The sequence below is a fragment of the Catharus ustulatus genome, chromosome 28, assembly GCF_009819885.2.
Source record: "Catharus ustulatus isolate bCatUst1 chromosome 28, bCatUst1.pri.v2, whole genome shotgun sequence".
Lineage (NCBI taxonomy): Eukaryota > Metazoa > Chordata > Aves > Passeriformes > Turdidae > Catharus > Catharus ustulatus.
The window spans coordinates 5,305,671-5,323,281 of record NC_046248.1 but is presented as its reverse complement, the minus strand read 5'-3'; the positions used below and the strand labels follow the sequence as shown (position 1 = coordinate 5,323,281).

The following is a 17,611-nucleotide window of genomic DNA, read 5'->3' as shown; positions in this document are numbered from 1 at the left end:
GCAAGCCCAGGCAGCCCTGGCTGCTCCTGGCTGGGGGCAGGGATGGGGAGGATCTTTGGGGTTGGGGAGGCTCTCTGGGGTTGGGGACACTGCAGGGATGGGGAGGCTCTCTGGGCTGGGGACACTGCAGGGATGGGGAGGCTCTCTGGGGCTGGGGACACTCAGGGATGGGGAGGCTCTCTGGGGCTGGGGACACTGCAGGGATGGGGAGGCTCTCTGGGTTGGGGACACTGCAGGGATGGGGAGGCTCTCTGGGCTGGGGACACTGCAGGGATGGGGAGGCTCTCTGAGCTGGGGACAGGCATGGGGAGGCTCTCTGGGGCTGGGGACACTGCAGGAATGGGGAGGCTCTCTGGGGCTGGGGAGGCTCTCTGGGCTGGGGAGGCTCTCTGGGGCTGGGGACACTGCAGGGATGGGGAGGATCTCTGGGTTGGGGACACTGCAGGGATGGGGAGGATCTCTGGGGCTGGGGACAGGGATGGGGAGGCTCTCTGGGTTGGGGACACTGCAGGGATGGGGAGGCTCTCTGGGTTGGGGACACTGCAGGGATGGGGACACTGCAGGGATGGGGAGGCTCTCTGGGCTGGGGAGGCTCTCTGGGGCTGGGGACACTGCAGGGATGGGGAGGTTCTCTGGGCTGGGGACACTGCAGGGACAGGCTGCCCAGCCCTTCCCAGCACTGGGAACTCGCCCCACACCTCCAGCAGGACAAGGAGTCTTTTCAAACCAGCTCAGCAGTTAAAGCAGTAAAAAGAACCCTTCATCCCCACATTTACAAAACACAATATTTGCAAAACAGCCCAGTAAATCTCAACTGTTCTTCACCCAAAGCAAATAAGCCCATAAAGCCGTGCTGAGGAGCTCAGAGCAAACAGAGCTCTCCTTGCCCAGAGCTGGGCAGAGTCCACCTGTGCCAGGCAGGGAGGGGAGAGGATGCTCTGAAGTGTGAGTTCAGGCGATTGCAGCGCAGACAGAGCGGTTCCAGCACCAGGAAATGGAATGGGGAGAGCTGCCTGTCCTTGCTGTGCCCTGTGGGGCACATTGCCCTGCTCCCCACAGGTGCTGTGCAGTTGTTCATTCTGCTTTATTCCCTGTGACTGCTGCAAAGAGCCAGCCCCTCCTGGTGGGAGCACTTGGGGTTCCCTGGCTTCTGCTCTGCCCCACATCATTCCCTCCTGGAGTTATTATCATGGAATAACTCCTTCCCATTATTCCCAGGAGGGTCCAGCTGCACTCCTGGAGCCCAGCCACAGTGCTGCTGTGTGCCTGGGCACTCAGCAATATCCATTTATCCATTTATCCATTTATTCATTTAACCCTTTCCTCTCACACACCCACCAGGGCCAGGGGAGGGAGCACAGCCAGGAGGAGCCCAGACTGATAACCAGGAGCTGATAACTCCTGTGTGCTCTCCAGGAGGGAGCCAAACCCGGACTCATCCCAGCTGTGAAACACTGCAGAGTGGCTGGCAGCCAGGGCATCACCCCTGAGCCATTTCCAAGCAGGATCAGAGGGTCAGAGCTGGGCACACAGCAGCCTGTGTTGGCTCTGGCACCCCAAGCCAGGCTGTGGAGCTGTCTGGGGCCAGACCCTGCAGTTCCCACCCTGCTGCTCCTGGGATGTTGCTCTGAGCATTTCCAGCCCTCTCAGCTCCTCTCCAAATATTCTGGGCCCTGCAGAAGCCCAGGTCCCTCTGTGGCACACAAATCTCCCCCAGGAATTTCTGTTTCCTGCCCTTCCTCCACTGCGCTCACACCCATTTGTTTCACGGCTTTGTCCCTGAATTAACCACGGTGCAGCCACCTCTAGGGATAACAATATTCATTTTACTGCTTCCCAGAGCTCCCAGGGCCCAGCTGCCACTCCCCAAACCTCTCCAAGAGCCACCAAGGCACAGAACCAAAGCCCCAGAGCGCAGATCATGAAACAAGAATTATTAAATCACTTCCACCCCCCTTACAAGGCTCTCCTTAGCCCTGGGGAGGGTTTTGCACCAACCCCATCCTGCCTGGTCTGTCCCAGGTGGAATTCTCTCCGAGAGGACAGGGCACAGGTGGTGCCAGCCCTGTCCCAGTGACACCCACTGAGTCACCCCAGCTCCTGCCAGGAGAGCTGGCACGAAACTGCCCAGGGCAAGGAGCACAGCCGGGCTTGCAAAACCCTCTGCTGCCATTCCCTGTCCTTTCCCCATCCCCTGTGCTCTCACATTGCTGGTAAGCTCCTTCTGGGGCTGCCAGAAAAGGTTTTTGGGAAGAGCAGCTCCCATTCCCAAGGAGCTGCAGCCTGAGGAGCTCTGTCCCAGGGAAGCTTCCAGAAGGGCAGAAAACAACACAAAAACCACAGGGAAATGAGGCTCTGCAGGACAATCTGATTCTGTGAATTCAGCAGATCAGGAAATCTCAATTTTATTTTTTTTTTTTTACCTCCAGCAATGCAGCATCACTGAGCATTCCTCCAACCCGTTCAGCACCTTTCCTGCTGCTCTGAACTCCCCTATTCCATCCCTCCTTTTCCTCCCACCTCTGCTCAGCTTTCACCAGAAGGATTTCACACAGCAGCTCTCCAGAGCTGGGGCTGGGGATGAGCACAGGGAAGGAAACCCAAACTCCCACTCAGGCAGCACGAGTGAGTCAGCAAAGCAGGGAGGAGCAGGATGGAGTGGGCTTGGCAAAACCCAGAAACAGCACGAGGGCATCACATTTATCCCCTTCTCCAGGGGAGGAGCAGAGTGGATATTAAAAAAAAAAAAATCAGAAATAAAGAGTGGTCAGGAATTGGAATAAGTTGCCCAGGGAGGTGGTGGAGTGACTGGGTGTGAGTCCTGGGGTTGTGTGAGCTGTGTCAGGGGCACAAAGAGCTCATTCCCCTCTTTTTTGGGGAGGATCCAGCTCATTTGGAGTGGCTGTGTTGTGTTGCCCATTTGGGTTGCTGGGAAGAGCCACCCTGAGTGGAACCATCCCTGTTCCAGGTTCCTGGAGCCATCCCCATGCAGGGCTGCTGGTTCAGGATCATCACCTCTAATTACAGGGTATCACACACGGGTTTCGCCCTGGCCCCAATTCCTTCTCCTCTCCCAAGGAGGTGGAAGGTGAGCGGGAAGAATCAGCTTCAAAATTACCCCTGAAATATTGCAAAATCAGCCTCGAAATCAGCCTTGAAATACTTCAAAATCAGCTTCAAAATCAGCCTCAAAATAAGCCTTGAAATACTTCAAGATCAGCTTGAAAATCAGCCTCAAAATCAGCTTCAAAATTACCGCTGAAATATTGCGAAATCAGCCTCAAAATCAGCCTTGAAATCAGCCTTGAAATACTTCAAAATCATCCTCAAAATCAGCTATGAAATCAGCCTTGAAATACTTCAAAATCATCCTCAAAATCAGCTATGAAATCGGCCTTGAAATACTTCAAAATCAGCTGCAAATTCAGCTATGAAATCAGCCTTGAAATACTTAAAATCAGCTTCAAAATCAGCCTCAAAATAAGCCTTGAAATACTTCAAGATCAGCTTCAAAATCAGCTCGAAATCAGCCTGGAAATGCATCAAAATCAGCTTTGAAATCAGCTTTGAAATCAGCTTAAAAATCAGCTTTGAAATATTTCAGAACCAGCTTCAAAATGAGCTCGAAATCAGCCTCAAAATCAGCTATGAAAATTAGCCTTGAAATACTTCAAAATCAGCTTGAAATCAGTCTTGAAATACTTTAAAATCAACTTTGAAATCAGCCTTGAAATATTTCAAAATCAGCCTCAAAATTAGCTTTGAAATCAGCCCCAAAATGAGCCAAGGGCCTGAGGGGAGCAGGGGGAAAGTGCAGGAAGGAGAGGAAGAAGTTGGTTTTTCCTCTGTGCTGTTATTTGAGCTGTTCAGCCACAATTGCTGGAGAGGAATCACATCAAGGTCGTGTCCCCAACAATAAAATGTCACATTCACCAGGGAGGGGCTGTGAAAGGGGCTCAGCCCTCGTGGTTCTTCATGGTCCAGCTGTTTCCAAGCTGAATTTGAGTTTTCACAAGGATGTTCCCTGTCTTTTTTTTTTTTTTTTGGTGGGATTTTTTTTGGGGGGTGGTTTTTGATTTTTTTTGTTGTCTTTTTTTGTTTGTTTTTGGTTTTGTTTTTTTGGGTTTTTTTTTTTTTTTTTTTTTTGTTGGTTGGTTTGGTTGGTTGGTTTTTTTTTCACATTTTCTGGAAGTGTTTGTCCTTTGAGAAAAGCCTGGAGCAGGGCTGGAGGCTGCTCCACACTCCCAGGGTTTGTGCAGGAGCTCACAGGGCTGGTCCCCATTCCAGGGGGATGCTGGAATGCACAGAACTCCTGGATCCTCAGGGATGTCCCAGTGCCCATTTTAACCCCTCCAGCAGGGCTCACCCCTTGTTTTTCAGCTCTCTGCAAGGCAGGGCAGGTAGGAGGAAGTGTCTGTCAGTGAAACCTCCAGCGGGTGTGAGCTGGACGGGGAGGAGGAAATATTTGCATTGACCTCATGCAGCCCTGGGTATAAAAGGGGCTGGGGAGCAGCAGGGTGTCTCATCCCAGGTGGAGAGGGCGAGGAGGAGGCAGCAGAGGGGCCATGGCAGCTCTGCTCCTGCTGGCACCCCTGCTCCTGCTGGGGACAGCGGCTGGCCAGCAGCAGGCAGAGGAGGCAGGGTGTGATGGGCTCAGGAATGCCACTGAAGGGAATTTCTCTGTGGAAGCCACACCTGGGATGTACCAGGCCAACACAACCTACCTGGGTAAGGAGTCCTGCACCCCAGATCCTTGTGCTGAACCCCAGATCCCTGTCTGCACCCCAGATCCCTGCATGAACCCCAGATCTCTGTCTGCACCCCAGATCCCTGCCTGCACCCCAAATCCCTGCCTGCACCCCAGATCCCTGTCTGCACCCCAGATCCCTGCATGCACCCCAGATCCCTGTCTGCACCCCAGATCCCTGCATGAACCCCAAATCCCTGTCTGCACCCCAGATCCCTATCCTGAACCCCAGATCCCTGCATGAACCCCAGATCCCTGTCCTGCACCCCAGATCCCTGTCCTGCACCCCAGATCCCTGCATGAACCCCAGATCCCTGTCTGCACCCCAGATCCCTGTCTGCACCCCAGATCCCTGTCCTGCACCCCAGATCTCTGTCTGCACCCCAGATCCCTATCCTGAACCCCAGATCCCTGTCTGCACCCCAGATCCCTGTCCTGCACCCCAGATCCCTGTCCTGCACCCCAGATCCCTGCATGAACCCCAGATCCCTGTCTGAACCCCAGATCCCTGCATGAACCCCAGATCCCTGCCTGCACCCCAAATCCCTGTCCTGCACCCCAGATCCCTGTCCTGCACCCCAGATCCATGTCCTGCACCCCAGATCCCTGTCTGCACCCCAGATCCCTGCATGAACCCCAGATCCCTGTCCTGGCTCCCTGCTGCTCCCACATGTGCTCACATTCTCTTTCCTACTTTAATTATTTTTAATTTCAGGCAGCACATGGGTGTTGTCACCTCTTTGTTCCTATTTCACCTTCCCCTCTACAGCTCAGTCCCAAATCCTCTTTTCTCCTCAGGATGATTTTTCCCCTCCCTTTATCTTTTTGCTTGAGCTTGCACAGGAGGAGCTGAACGCTCTTGAAAAGACAGAGCTTGGGGAAGTTGTCTTGTGGCTTGGTTCCCTTCCCTGCCCTTCTCAGCAAAGGGGAAGAGCTCCCCTGTGATGCTGACAAAGGTTCAGGAGATGGATTCCACCCTGCAGGATGTCTGTTCCCCCTGCCCTGAGCCCCAGAAAACCCAAATTCTGAGAGGACAGAGGAGGGGAAACATCCTGATGCCACCCTGCAGGTGTGAGCAGCACAGATTCCCTCAGCCTCACCAAGCAGCACCCACTGATGGCTGGGGAATTTTTTTTACCATTTGCTCCCTGCTGTTATTTCCATTTTTTTGAGCATGGAATTGAGGTTTGATGGCAGTTCCTGCCTCACTTCATCTCCTGGAGGTTCTGATGGGCTTGGCAGGTTTGGTTTGAGGGAGGGCTGCCCCAGGTTCCTTTTGCAGCCCTTCCCCTTTGCATGGGGAGCAGAGGGCTCTGCTTTTCTCCCAGCTGGGACAGGGGCTGAGCCCGGGCTCTGAGCAGTCCAGGGAAGGATAAAGGGGATTTTCCCCCTGTGCTGGGGGTGGATAAAGGATTTTTTCCTCCTGTGTTTGGGGCAGAGCAGCCCAGGGGCAAATAAAGGGTTTTTTCCTCCTGTGCTCAGGGGGAGCAGCTCAGGGGCAAATAAAAGGGTTTTTTCCTCCTGTTCTGGGGGCAGATAAAGGGTTTTTTCTTCCTGTTCTGGGGGCAGATAAAGTGTTTTCTTCCCCCTGTGCTGAAACACAGGCTGCTGTCACCACGAGTGTCACCAGGGTGAGCAAACCCTGGAAACCCCCAGGGCTCGGGGTCCTCGCAGGGCAGAAATCTCATTTTGTCCCAACCTTTTGTCCCAGTGACCATAAAGGACAACAGAAACCACAGCAGCACCTCCTGGTACCTGCTGCAGGCTCTGTCCCCCCAGAACAGCTCGGTGGGGACGTGGCAGGGGCCATTCACAACCAACTGCAGCTCTGTTAACACTGCAATATTGAACATCACTGAGAGAGCGGCCAACTGGACATCCCCAAACAGCAACCTGTCCTCTGTGCAGATCAGGTGAGCAAACCCCCAAACAGCAACCTGTCCTCTGTGCAGATCAGGTGAGCAAACCCCCAAACAGCAACCTGTCCTCTGTGCAGATCAGGTGAGCAAATCCCCAAACAGCAACCTGTCCTCTGTGCAAATCAGGTGAGCACAGAACCCAAACAGCAACCTGTCCTCTGTGCAAATCAGGTGAGCACAGAACCCAAACAGCAACCTGTCCTCTGTGCAGATCAGGTGAGACAGAACCCATACAGCAGCCTGTCCTCTGTGCAGGACATCCCCAAACAGGTACAGATCAGGTGAGCACATCCCCAAAGAGCAGCCTGTCCTCTGTGCAGGACAGGTGAGACAGAGCCCAAAAAGCAGCCAGTTCTTTGTGCAAATCAGGTGAGACAGAAACCAAACAGGTACAGATCAGGTGAGGATAGAACCCAAACAGCAGCCTGTCCTCTGTGCAGGACATCCCCAAACAGAAGCCTGTCTTCTGTGCAAATCAGGTGAAACAGAACCCAAACAGGTGCAGATCAGGTGAGCAAATCCCCAAAGTGCAGCCTGTCCTCTGTGCAAATGAGATGAGACAGAACCCAAACAGGTGTAGATCAGGTGAGCACAGAACCCAAAGTGCAGCCTGCCCTCTGTGCAAATGAGATGAGACAGAATCCAAAGTGCAGCCTGTCCTCTGTGCAAATCAGGGAGCACAGAACCCAGAACCACCCCCTCCTCAAAGCAAAAACCTCCAGAGCCCTCTGGATTTTCTCTCTCCCTTCCCCTCTGCCACCCAAAGCCACCCCCAGCTGCTGTGGGGTTTGGAGATGCTGCAGGAGCAGAAATGCAGATTGATTCCATGGGAATGGCTGAGCAGTTCCATCAGTGCTGCTGGGAATGTTTGTCCAGGGAAGCAGAGCCTGCTCTGGGGCAGGAAGGACACCACAGTTCCTGGTAGGAGTAATTCTAGTGATGGTTCCTGCTTTAATTCCACCCTGCCACGAGGCATCCCCAGCCCAGCAACAGCCAAAATGTGATGGAGAAACAATTTCAGATATTAAAAATAATTCCCAAAAAAGCTCAGTGTGGCTGGAGGGCAACATGAGTGAGCTGAGGCTCCACAATTGCCATTTCCTCATGCCCTTCCCATGCCCACACTCAGCTCCTCTCCTCTGAGCTGGTTTCTCTCCCCCTCTCCCACAGGGTCTATCTCAGCCGCCCTGGTAACACCACCGAGATCAGGACTGTGATGCTGAGCACAGGTAAAAAATCTTCATTTCCAGCCCCTGGGGAGGGAGGGAGGGAGCAGGGGCCTCACTCGGCTCTGGGGACAGGGCAGGAGGGTCAGGGATATCCCAGATCTGCAACAGCCAGGAACAACCAGAGGGATCCAGGTCACAATTCCAACTTCAAACCAGTGGCCAGGATGATTTATTTCTGCAGGGACTGGCCCAGGGATGGATGGGGAGCTGTGGCTTTGCTATCAGGACCCCCCCAGTCTGGAGGGGGATGGTGCTGATGAGGAATTCACATAATAAAATAAAACAAACTAAAATACAAAATATAAATCATATATAATATATAAATATATAAATAAAATATAGTGCATAAAATAATATATAAATAATATATAATATATAATGTGTAACTTATAGTATGAAATATATTATCTATTATTTATTATCTATTATATATTATATTATATATTATTCATTATATAATATGTATTATATATTATATATTAGATATTATATATCATATATCATATATTAATTATATGTTTTATGTTATATGTTGTACATTATACATTATATATTATACATTATATTTTATACATAATTTAATATATAATAATATATAAATAATATAAATAATATATCAAATACATCAAATGTATAAATATATTTTATATAGAAAATATAGAAAATAGAAAAGAAAAGAAAATATGAACATGATTTCTGTGACTTTCTGTGCACTCAGAGCTAGCACAGAAGGTCTCAGCTGGATTAGTGGTGGAGTTATTTTATTTTTTTTCCATTTCAGGGGCAGGAAACAGCACAGTGCCCCCCAACAGCACAGTGTCCCCCAGCACCACTCCCAGCTCGGTGAGCAGGGCCCAGAGCAGCTGCTGGCTCCTGCTGCTCCTCACGGCCTCCCTGCTCTCCTGACCCCCCTGGAGATGGGGCTGAGCTGATCACTCAGGGAAATCCTCACCCTGCAGGGCTGGGAATGCTCTCCACAGGGAATTATTGATTAGCAATCGCTGCCCTCGCCCACCAACCCAGCACAGGGAAACCTCTCCCAGGGAGACCCCTCAGTGCTGGCACTGCTGACACCAACAGGGCTGAGCAGACCCCACTCAAAGGGGACACTGATGGCTCCACAATGTCCCCATGCCCTGAATCCTTAATCTCCTCATCCCCTGAATCCACAATTCCTCATCCCCTGAATCCATCATTCCCCATCCCCTGAATCCACAATGTCCCCATCCCCTGAATCCATAATTACTCCATCCCCTGAATCCACAATGTCCCCATTCCCTGAATCCATCATTTCCTCATCCCCTGAATCCATAACTTCCTTAACCCCTGAATCCACAATGTCCCCATCCCCTGAATCCATCATTTCCTCATCCCCTGAATCCATAACTTCCTTAACCCCTGAATCCACAATTTTCCCACCTCCTGAATCCACAATTTCCCCACCCCCTGAATCCATTTCTCCATCCCCTGAATCCATAATTTCTTTAACCCCTGAATCCATCATTCCCCATCCCCTGAATCCACAATTTCCATCCCCTGAATCCATCATTTCCCATCCCCTGTGAAGCACATGACCCTGCAGAAGGAAAATCCCTGCTCCTCCCAGGGCACCAGAGCTGCTGAGAGGCTCCAGGAGGGAGAAGAAGTTTCCCTTTGCTTTCCCTCTATTTTATTATTTTGCCTGATTTTTATGGAAAGGCAAGGTGGGCATTTCTTGTTTGTTTTTTTCCCTTTTTTTTTAATCAACAGCTGATTTTGCTGTAGGGCAAGATTATCATGTGGGCCAATGGATGTCTTGATTTCATTGTTATTTGTATTTTTATATGGATAAAATGTTTATTTAGAAATGTTCCAACTTGTGGGAAGCAATTTTTTTTTTTCTTAAACCGATCCAAATAAAATTAGGAATTAAAATGGATTCTTGCACCTGCCATTATTTGTTGTAATGCTAGGGGGGGAATTTGAAATGATTCTGAAATATTTGACTTTGATCCCACACATAAAGGAACAAATAAAGGTGAGGCCTGAGCTCTGCAATCCTGCATGGGGTGACCCAGAGGTTTTATAGGGAATTCAGAAGAAATTGCCCTTGGCTATTTATATTTCTCATGAATCCAGAAAAAAATTGTGCCTGTCCATTTATGTCTCTCAAAAATTGTCCTTGACCATTTATATCTCTAGGAATTCAGAAAAAATCATGCCTGTCCATTTTTATTTCTCATGAATTCAGAAAAAATTGTGCCTGCCCATTTATTTTTCTCAGAAATTCAGAAGAAATTCTCCTTGCCCATTTATATCTCTCAGACACCAGGTCTAAGAGGGAATTTTTAAAATTCCTACAGAATTGTCTGAAATATCATCAGTAAAAGCTGAGTTTGTGATTAAACCCCTGCTAAGGCTGGTTGGGATTTCAGGTGGAGCTTTCCCTCAATTCTTGCTTGTTGAAATTTTACAGAAGCCATGGTTTGCTTCAAAAAATAAAAATAATTCTATTGGGTTGTGAAGCCACAATTCCCCAGCACAAAAATTGAATTTGTGAGAATTTCCCAAAGCTGAGCCTGCAGTGCTGAACCTGTGGAACCTTCTGGCAGCACTTCAGAGAAATGAATTTTTAGTGCCCAGGAGTCAGGGCAATCAGCAGAGACTGGGCCAAGCTTTATCTGCTGCTACCCCAGTAGCACACAATAAAATCCTAATTAGTGCTGGAAATTACTGCTCTGCTCCACTCTCCTTGTTGATCCATCCATCTCCTGAGATTACAGCCTTGGATAATAAACAGGAAATTGCATTTAAACATCCCTGTGGCACCTCCCACATCCTATCCTGAGGTGCTGCTTTGAGCTTCATCAGTGGCATTTTCATTAATTTTTACTCCATTGAGCAGCACAAATGAATATTTCCTTTGCCTGTTTTCCCTGCTAAAAACTTAATTCCCAAACATAACCAGCAGCACTCTGCCTGCAGAGGTGAGAAGGGATCTCCCAGATGAGTTCTGAGGCCAAACTTGAGTCCCCATCTCTGTTACCTGTGAGCAGAAAGCTGTTCCTGGCACTGCTGAGCTCTTAAAACACTGATGAATCACAAACAGAGTGATAAAACCCCATTAAAAATGTTCAGGAGGGCAGAGCTGGCTCTGCCAGTGCCACTGAACACATTTCCATCCTCATTCCCCTGCCATTCACATTTATATTAAATAAATGACCCTGAAGTGCTGCTCAGGACCAGCTGTGACCTGCCAGGGCTGTCCTGGCCCCCTCTGTCACCTGAGCAGTCCTTCAAAGCATTTCATCACCCAGGAACTCAGCCAGAGTTAATGTTTAATTTAATGTTTAATTCTGGGAGTTCATTCCCTGCCTCAGCTGGGAATTTGGGATTGCACAGAAATTCCCTGCAGAGCTCCAGCCCCCTCTGGGCAGGATGAGGGACAGCTCCCCCTGCAATCCCAACCATTTATTCCCATTATACCCATTTATCCCCATTCCCCCAGAGCTGCAGCCACATAAACCCCAGGGATCAGAATAATTGGCACAGCTGAATCTCCAAGGTGCCCAGAGCAGTAAATACAAACACTCAGCTGTCCTGGGGCTCTGGCAGGGCTGCTGAGCTGCACAAACCCACAGAGCCTGGGCTGGTTTTTCTGCCTCCACGCCAATAAAAGCAGTGGGCTGTGCTGCACTTTGTGTTTGCTTGGCCTTTGCCAGGAGCTGAATGGATTCCTGCTCTGATAAAGGCAGCACATGATGTGTGAGAGTGTCCGTGAGTCACTGCAGGCACCCAGGGCTCTGTGAGTCAGCAGCACCAGCAGCCCCTCACTTCATTTCAGCCACAGAGCGGCTGCAAAACCTCCCTGCACGGAGCTGAACAAAGATGGCATTTGGGGAGAGGAAAAAAAGGCAGGGAAAAGGGAAAAATGTGCCAGCAGAGCGTTCATTTTATCCCAGGCACTGCCAGCAACCTGCAGCCAAATATTCCCCAAAGCTCCACCTTCAAAAAGGAAAAAAAACCTCAAAGCTGAGCTCCAGGGCAGAGGGTTTGGAATATCTCTCGTTTTTCTCATTATTCCCCTTTGGAAGCTGTCCCAGGGGGTTTGGGGGAAGCTGAACCAGCCCAGGGACAGCACAGAGCTGTGCTCAGGTAAAGCAGCCCCCACTCTACACCCAAAGCAGCTTTAAAGCCAAACCAGGTTATTTTTGGCAGTGCAAACCCCACTCTTCCTCAGCCTGGAGCCAAGGGGAACAATTAAAGTTCATTAAACTCCCCAAGGGGCTGTTTGCTCCCGTTATTCAAACCCCCATTTCCTTGTAAAGCAAGGAAATTGCTGCCCTGATTTTAAAATTTCTATAAATTAAATTATTCTTGATGGCCTTTCCTAATTAGACACTGCCCATGTGACAAAGGGAATGACAGCCAGCACTGTCACCTCTGGGATTTGGGGATGGCCTTTAGCCACAGGAGCTGTGCAATGACCATTCCCTCAGTGCCTCTGCTCAGCTTTCCCAGCCCCAGGAATATCCAGGATCATTGGGGCAGTGGCCATTTAAACTCCTCCCATCCAGCCCCAGGAATAACCAGGATCATTGGGGCAGTGGCCATTTAAACTCCTCCCATCCAGCTCCAGGAATATCCAGGATCATTGGGGTTAAATTCCTCTCACAGGCTCACCCTGCTGCAACAACCTCCACTGGGTTTTGGGGTTGATTTAAAGATTTATTCTTGCACTGCCTCCCCAGGGCTCTGCCACATCTGTGACATTCCCACTCCAGATTCCTCAGTTTTCCATTCTCACCAACACCCTGCTCCCTCTGGCTCTCCAGCTTGGATCAGAAATTCTGGTTTTTATTGCCTGCTACACCAGTTCCACACACAGAGAAAGATCTGCTGGCCACAGGAAGGAACGTGCCTGCAGCACAGGAAACAAACTGATAAGAAGCTATTAAAAAAAAAAAAAAAAAAAGGAAAGATAACGCAGTTCTCACTCTCAAAAACGCTTCTCTGTTTGATCAAGAAGCAAAGCAACACCAAAGCTCACACTATTAAATGTAATAAATTAATTATTTAATTTAGACAGAAAGCAGAGACTTCTGTGGTTTTGCCAGGCCACCTCCCCCCTCCAAGGCTGCTTTATTTACCACGGCACAATTCTGAATTTCACATCAGCTTGGCAAAACAGGAAGGTCTTGAGAAAAAGCAGAGAAACCAACTCATCCTGAGGAGGCAGATGGGCAAATTGCTGCTTGTGAAACATCTGTGACACAGAAGGCAGGGCTGGCTGCAGGAAGCGCTGGCCAGGGATGCACCCAGCTGATTTTGGAGCATCTCTGCTGAGGCTGCTCTCACTTCACAATGGTCTCCTCCCCCTTGTACACCACCACGTTCTGCTCTGTCTCCTGCACTTCCACTTTGTACAGCATTCCCTGGGGCAGCAGCTTCTGCAGGTTGTCCCAGATGAACACAGCAACGTTCTCTGTGGTGCTGGGGGGGGACAGCAGAAATGGCAGAGCTGAAATGGCAGAAATGTCACCAATGCTGGTCACCAACACAGCCCAGCACGGGCTGGGGGTGCTGAAGGGGATGGTGACACCTGGATCAGCTGGGGATTGTGGCACTGCCAGCAGATGTGGCTGGGATGGACAGGGCAGCAGGGCTGGGCACAGCTGTGGGCAGCACTCAGGTAAAGCATCAGAACAAGAGGACACAGCCTCAAACTGCGCCAAGGGAGACATAGGCTGCATATTGGGAAGAAGATTTTTATGGAAAGTATAATAAAGTATTAGAATTGTCTGCCTGGGGAAGTGGTGGAGTCACCATCCCTGGATGTGTTTAAAATAAGACTGGATGTGGTCTGGGTGCCATGGGTTAGTGCAGGTGTTGGGGTGTGGGTTGGACTTGATGGTCTTGGAGGTCTCTTCCAACCTGGTGATCCTGTGATCCTGTAATTCTGTGTTCTTGTGATCCTGTGATTCTGTGATTCTGTGATTCCGTGTTCCTGTGATTTTGTGATTCTGTTATTCTGTGATCCTGTGTTCATGTTATTCTGTGATTTTGTGGTTCTGTGATCCTGTAATTCTGTGATTCTGTGATTCTGTTCCAGCCCCTCAGGAGCCCCCACCACCCACCTCACCACCTCAGAGAAGTAGGGCACATCCTTGTCCAGGTTTTTGTGGTCCAGTGGCTCCATGATCGCTTCCTGCAGGGAGAGAGGACAGTGACAGTGACAATGACAGTGACAGTGACAGTGACACTGACAGCCCTGTCCCTGCTGGCCTGAGCTTCAGATAACCACACACAGCCAGGGAAAAAAGGGAAAGAGCCCCAAATCCAGCTGTGAAATTCCCAGCTGGGGACGTGGCACTGCCCCACATAACTGAGCTAAGGCAGTTAAGTATTCAATTATTCCTTAATTTCTTTTTTAAGTCCTGCCACCAGCAGCTCACCACGTCCCCAGACAAATTGCTGAGCTCTGATCAGTGCTCCCAGGGGCAGAAGGAAAGCTGGGCTGGTTTTACCTGCATGAATTCCTTCAGGTCTGTCAGGTTCATCACCATCCCCGAGACTGGGTCAATCTGCAGGGGAAGCACAAGGGACATTGGCCAGGCAGCACAAATCACACAGGAGTATCTGTGGAAAATATCTTCCCACTGCCACAGGGTCCCAACCCCACTCCTGTGATGTTCCCAAGCCTGGAAACAATTCCAGAGGTTCCTCTCTCTCCTAAAAGCTGACACCAGGGAGAACTCACTGCAAGGGTCTTCAAGCATGATGATAAAAGCAGGAAAACAGCACTGAGCTGCAAATCCTGGCTGTGAGCAGGACAGTGAGCACGGAAAACCTTCTCTAGTGATGTGCAGAGCTTGTGAAATGCTCTGGGAAATGCAGGCACGGGGATTCTGCCACACTCAGACACTGCTTGCACTCACCTCTCCACGCACCGTGACCACAACTGAAAAAAGAGCAAAGATCAGGTCAGTGTGATGTGCAGGACCCAAAATAAACCTGCTGCTGCTGGGGACACACAACCCATTCCCTGCTCACCCACAGGGTGCACTCAGGAGCAGGGCTGATTTTATAAAATGAGGGGATGCTCCATAAAAACAATGACTCTGAGGCACAAAAATCCCTCCCTGAGGTCTGATCCCCAGGCAGATAGAGATAATCCTGTCTGCCCTGATAAAGCAGCTCCTTAGCACAGGGTTCAGGTGCCAGCAACCCAGGGAGCCACTCCAGGAACTGGGGAGACTTAATTCTGTGTGCTCAGAGTGTAGAAATGGGAGAACTTGTGGAAAAAACAGCATTCAAATCATGTTTACAGGCTGTTCAATTTGCATGGCTTTTGCTTAGAAAAGTCTCCCTTCCAATCACAATGATTCTGCAGAGTGTAAACATGCAGATTTGATTCGAGGAGTGGCATTTGAAGATAAATATTTATTACCTATTCAGCTGGCAAACCCATGCTATGGTTCAACCCCCTGCTGCTGAAATTTCCTCCCAATTCTTCATAAAAACACAAAGCACTAAAAGCTGTACCAGGCTGCAGAGTGGCCCAGCCCTCCTGAGAGCGAGGATGGAAATCAGCTCCCCACCTTTGTAGTTGTGCCCGTGGCCATTTGCATTGTTGCACTTCCCAAACAGCTTCAGGTTCTCCTCATCACTCAGGGATTCGCTGTGGGAAAGGCAGGAACTGTTCCAGATGTTCATGGTTCACCCAGCTGTGCTTTCCAGCCTCCATCTCCTCCCTCTCCCACATTTAAGCCACCAGCTCACAAAACACAAACACACAGAGCAGTGTTTGCTCCATGAAAAGATGTTGTTGCAGCAGTGAATTTTTATTTTTGCTGTGGTTTTATTTCTGTTTCACAGCATTGTGACACCACTGCTGGATAAATGCTCAACATCTGGGCCCAAAATCCCTTAGGCCTGGAGCAAGCTGCACTTTTGGGTTTATTATTAATTAGCAAAGCTTAGGGAGCCTCTCCAAGAAGCACAAAGGAATTCCCTCTGAATGTTCCCTCTGCAGCAATCCAGGAGCCTGCTCTGAGCGTTTCAGAACAAGGCACATTTGGGAACATCCCAAATCACTGGGGCTGGAACAGAACCTGAGCCCAGGCTGTGACCCAGAGCTCTGAGTGCCACATCAGGAGCTCCCTGGGCACCCCCAGGGATGGGCACAGCCTGGGCAGCCCCTTCTAAGCCTTGACCAGCCCTTCCATGGAGAAATTCCTGCTGGGCATGAAACATAATATTAGAAAAATTAGATTTTAGTTAAACTTAAATAGTTGATTGATCGTCTGTCATCTCATGTTTGCTCAGCTGTGCTTACAATGGGAAAAGACCAAACTGGTAAGCAGGCCTGAAGAAGCACGAACAATCACAACCAGAAACCCATTCTTTGAAAAATTGGAATATCCCCAGAAATCATTTGTATTGTCATTAATAGAAAAGGGTTGAAACTTCAGGGCGAGGAAGACTCGCCTTACTTCCTCCTTTTAGGACCCCTCCCCACAAAAACGACCCCAGACTTAATTTAGGAAGCCATTTACGCATGCTTAATAGCTATTCAAGCTAATTACCATAGGAAGCAGGGAATGGGAGGGGCTGGTATTATGAATATGTATTTTTCTAAATCTTTTGTCAATAAATAGACTCTGTGATCATCTGTGATTTTGCAGTGTGTATTAGGTGACTACCCCACGCTGCTGCCCAGCGCTGAATAAACATACCCTTTCTAACTTTAAATGGTTAGAGAGTCTTTTGTCCGTCACAGTTGAGTATCGGTACTAGACCAATACTCATATTTTAGTAAATCAGGCACAGCCTGGGCATCCCCAGGGATGGGCACAGCCTGGGCAGCCCCTCCCAAGGTTTGACCACCCCTTCCATGGAGAAATTCTGCTGTGCACAGCCTGGGCATCCCCTCCCAAGGCTTGACCATTCCATGGAGAAATTCCTGCTGGGCACAGCCTGGGCAGCCCCTCCCAAGGCTTGACCACCCCTTCCATGCAGAAATTCCTGCTGTGCCCAGCCTAACCCTCCTCCGGCAGAGCTCGAGGCTGTTTCCCCTTTCCTATACCCTGAGACAAGAGCCGAGCCTAAAACCTCCTTTGAGGCAGCTCCAGCTCAAGGCACCCTTTGGGAATAAATCATTTTCGGGGGTGAAAGCAGCCGATGGGGTGCGCAGGGCGGTGTTTGCAAAGCGAAAGCGGCAGCGGCTGTGTCCGAACACGGAACTGCAGCGAAGGGGCTGAGCCAGGCGAGAACCGGCCCGGAACGGCGAGCTCGGGGCTGCCCTGGGCCGGGCTCAGCTGGGCCGGGCTCAGCTGGGCCGGGCTCACCTGTGCAGGCGGTGGCAGGCGCTGAAGGTGACGGAGCGCGACAGCCGCGCCAGGCGGGCGGAGCGCGGTGACATCGCGGGGACACGGCGGGGACACGGCGGGGACACGGCGGGGCGGCTCCAGCCCGGCTCGGAGGCGGCTCCAGCCCGGCCTGATCCCGGCCCCGGGGCGGCTCCAGCCCGCAGGATCCGCCCGCCGACACCCGGGGATGCTCCGGTCCCTCCGCGCTGCTCCTGGACCCGGGGATGCTCCAGTTCCTCGGTGCCGATGTTGGAGCCGGGGATGCTCCGGTCCCTCCGTGCCGGTGTCGGACTCGGGGAACCTCCAATCCCCTCGTGTTTAGTGCCGGGATGCTCCAATTCCTTCCTGTGTTCAGCCCTGGGGATG

General features: G+C 50.5%; 1 protein-coding gene across 1 annotated transcript; it reads right to left on the bottom strand.

The window, feature by feature from the left end:
* Nucleotides 1–12,928: 12,928 nt before the first annotated feature.
* Nucleotides 12,929–17,358, bottom strand: PTS (6-pyruvoyltetrahydropterin synthase). The gene is made up of 6 exons (XM_033081493.2): nt 17,225–17,358; nt 15,476–15,555; nt 14,813–14,835; nt 14,402–14,458; nt 14,012–14,082; nt 12,929–13,367 (listed from the first exon to the last, which is right to left on the bottom strand). The coding sequence occupies exons 1-6, from the start codon at nt 17,296–17,298 to the stop codon at nt 13,229–13,231; spliced, it is 444 nt and encodes a 147-aa protein (XP_032937384.1). The 5' UTR covers nt 17,299–17,358; the 3' UTR covers nt 12,929–13,228.
* Between the last annotated feature and the right edge of the window lie 253 nt (nt 17,359–17,611).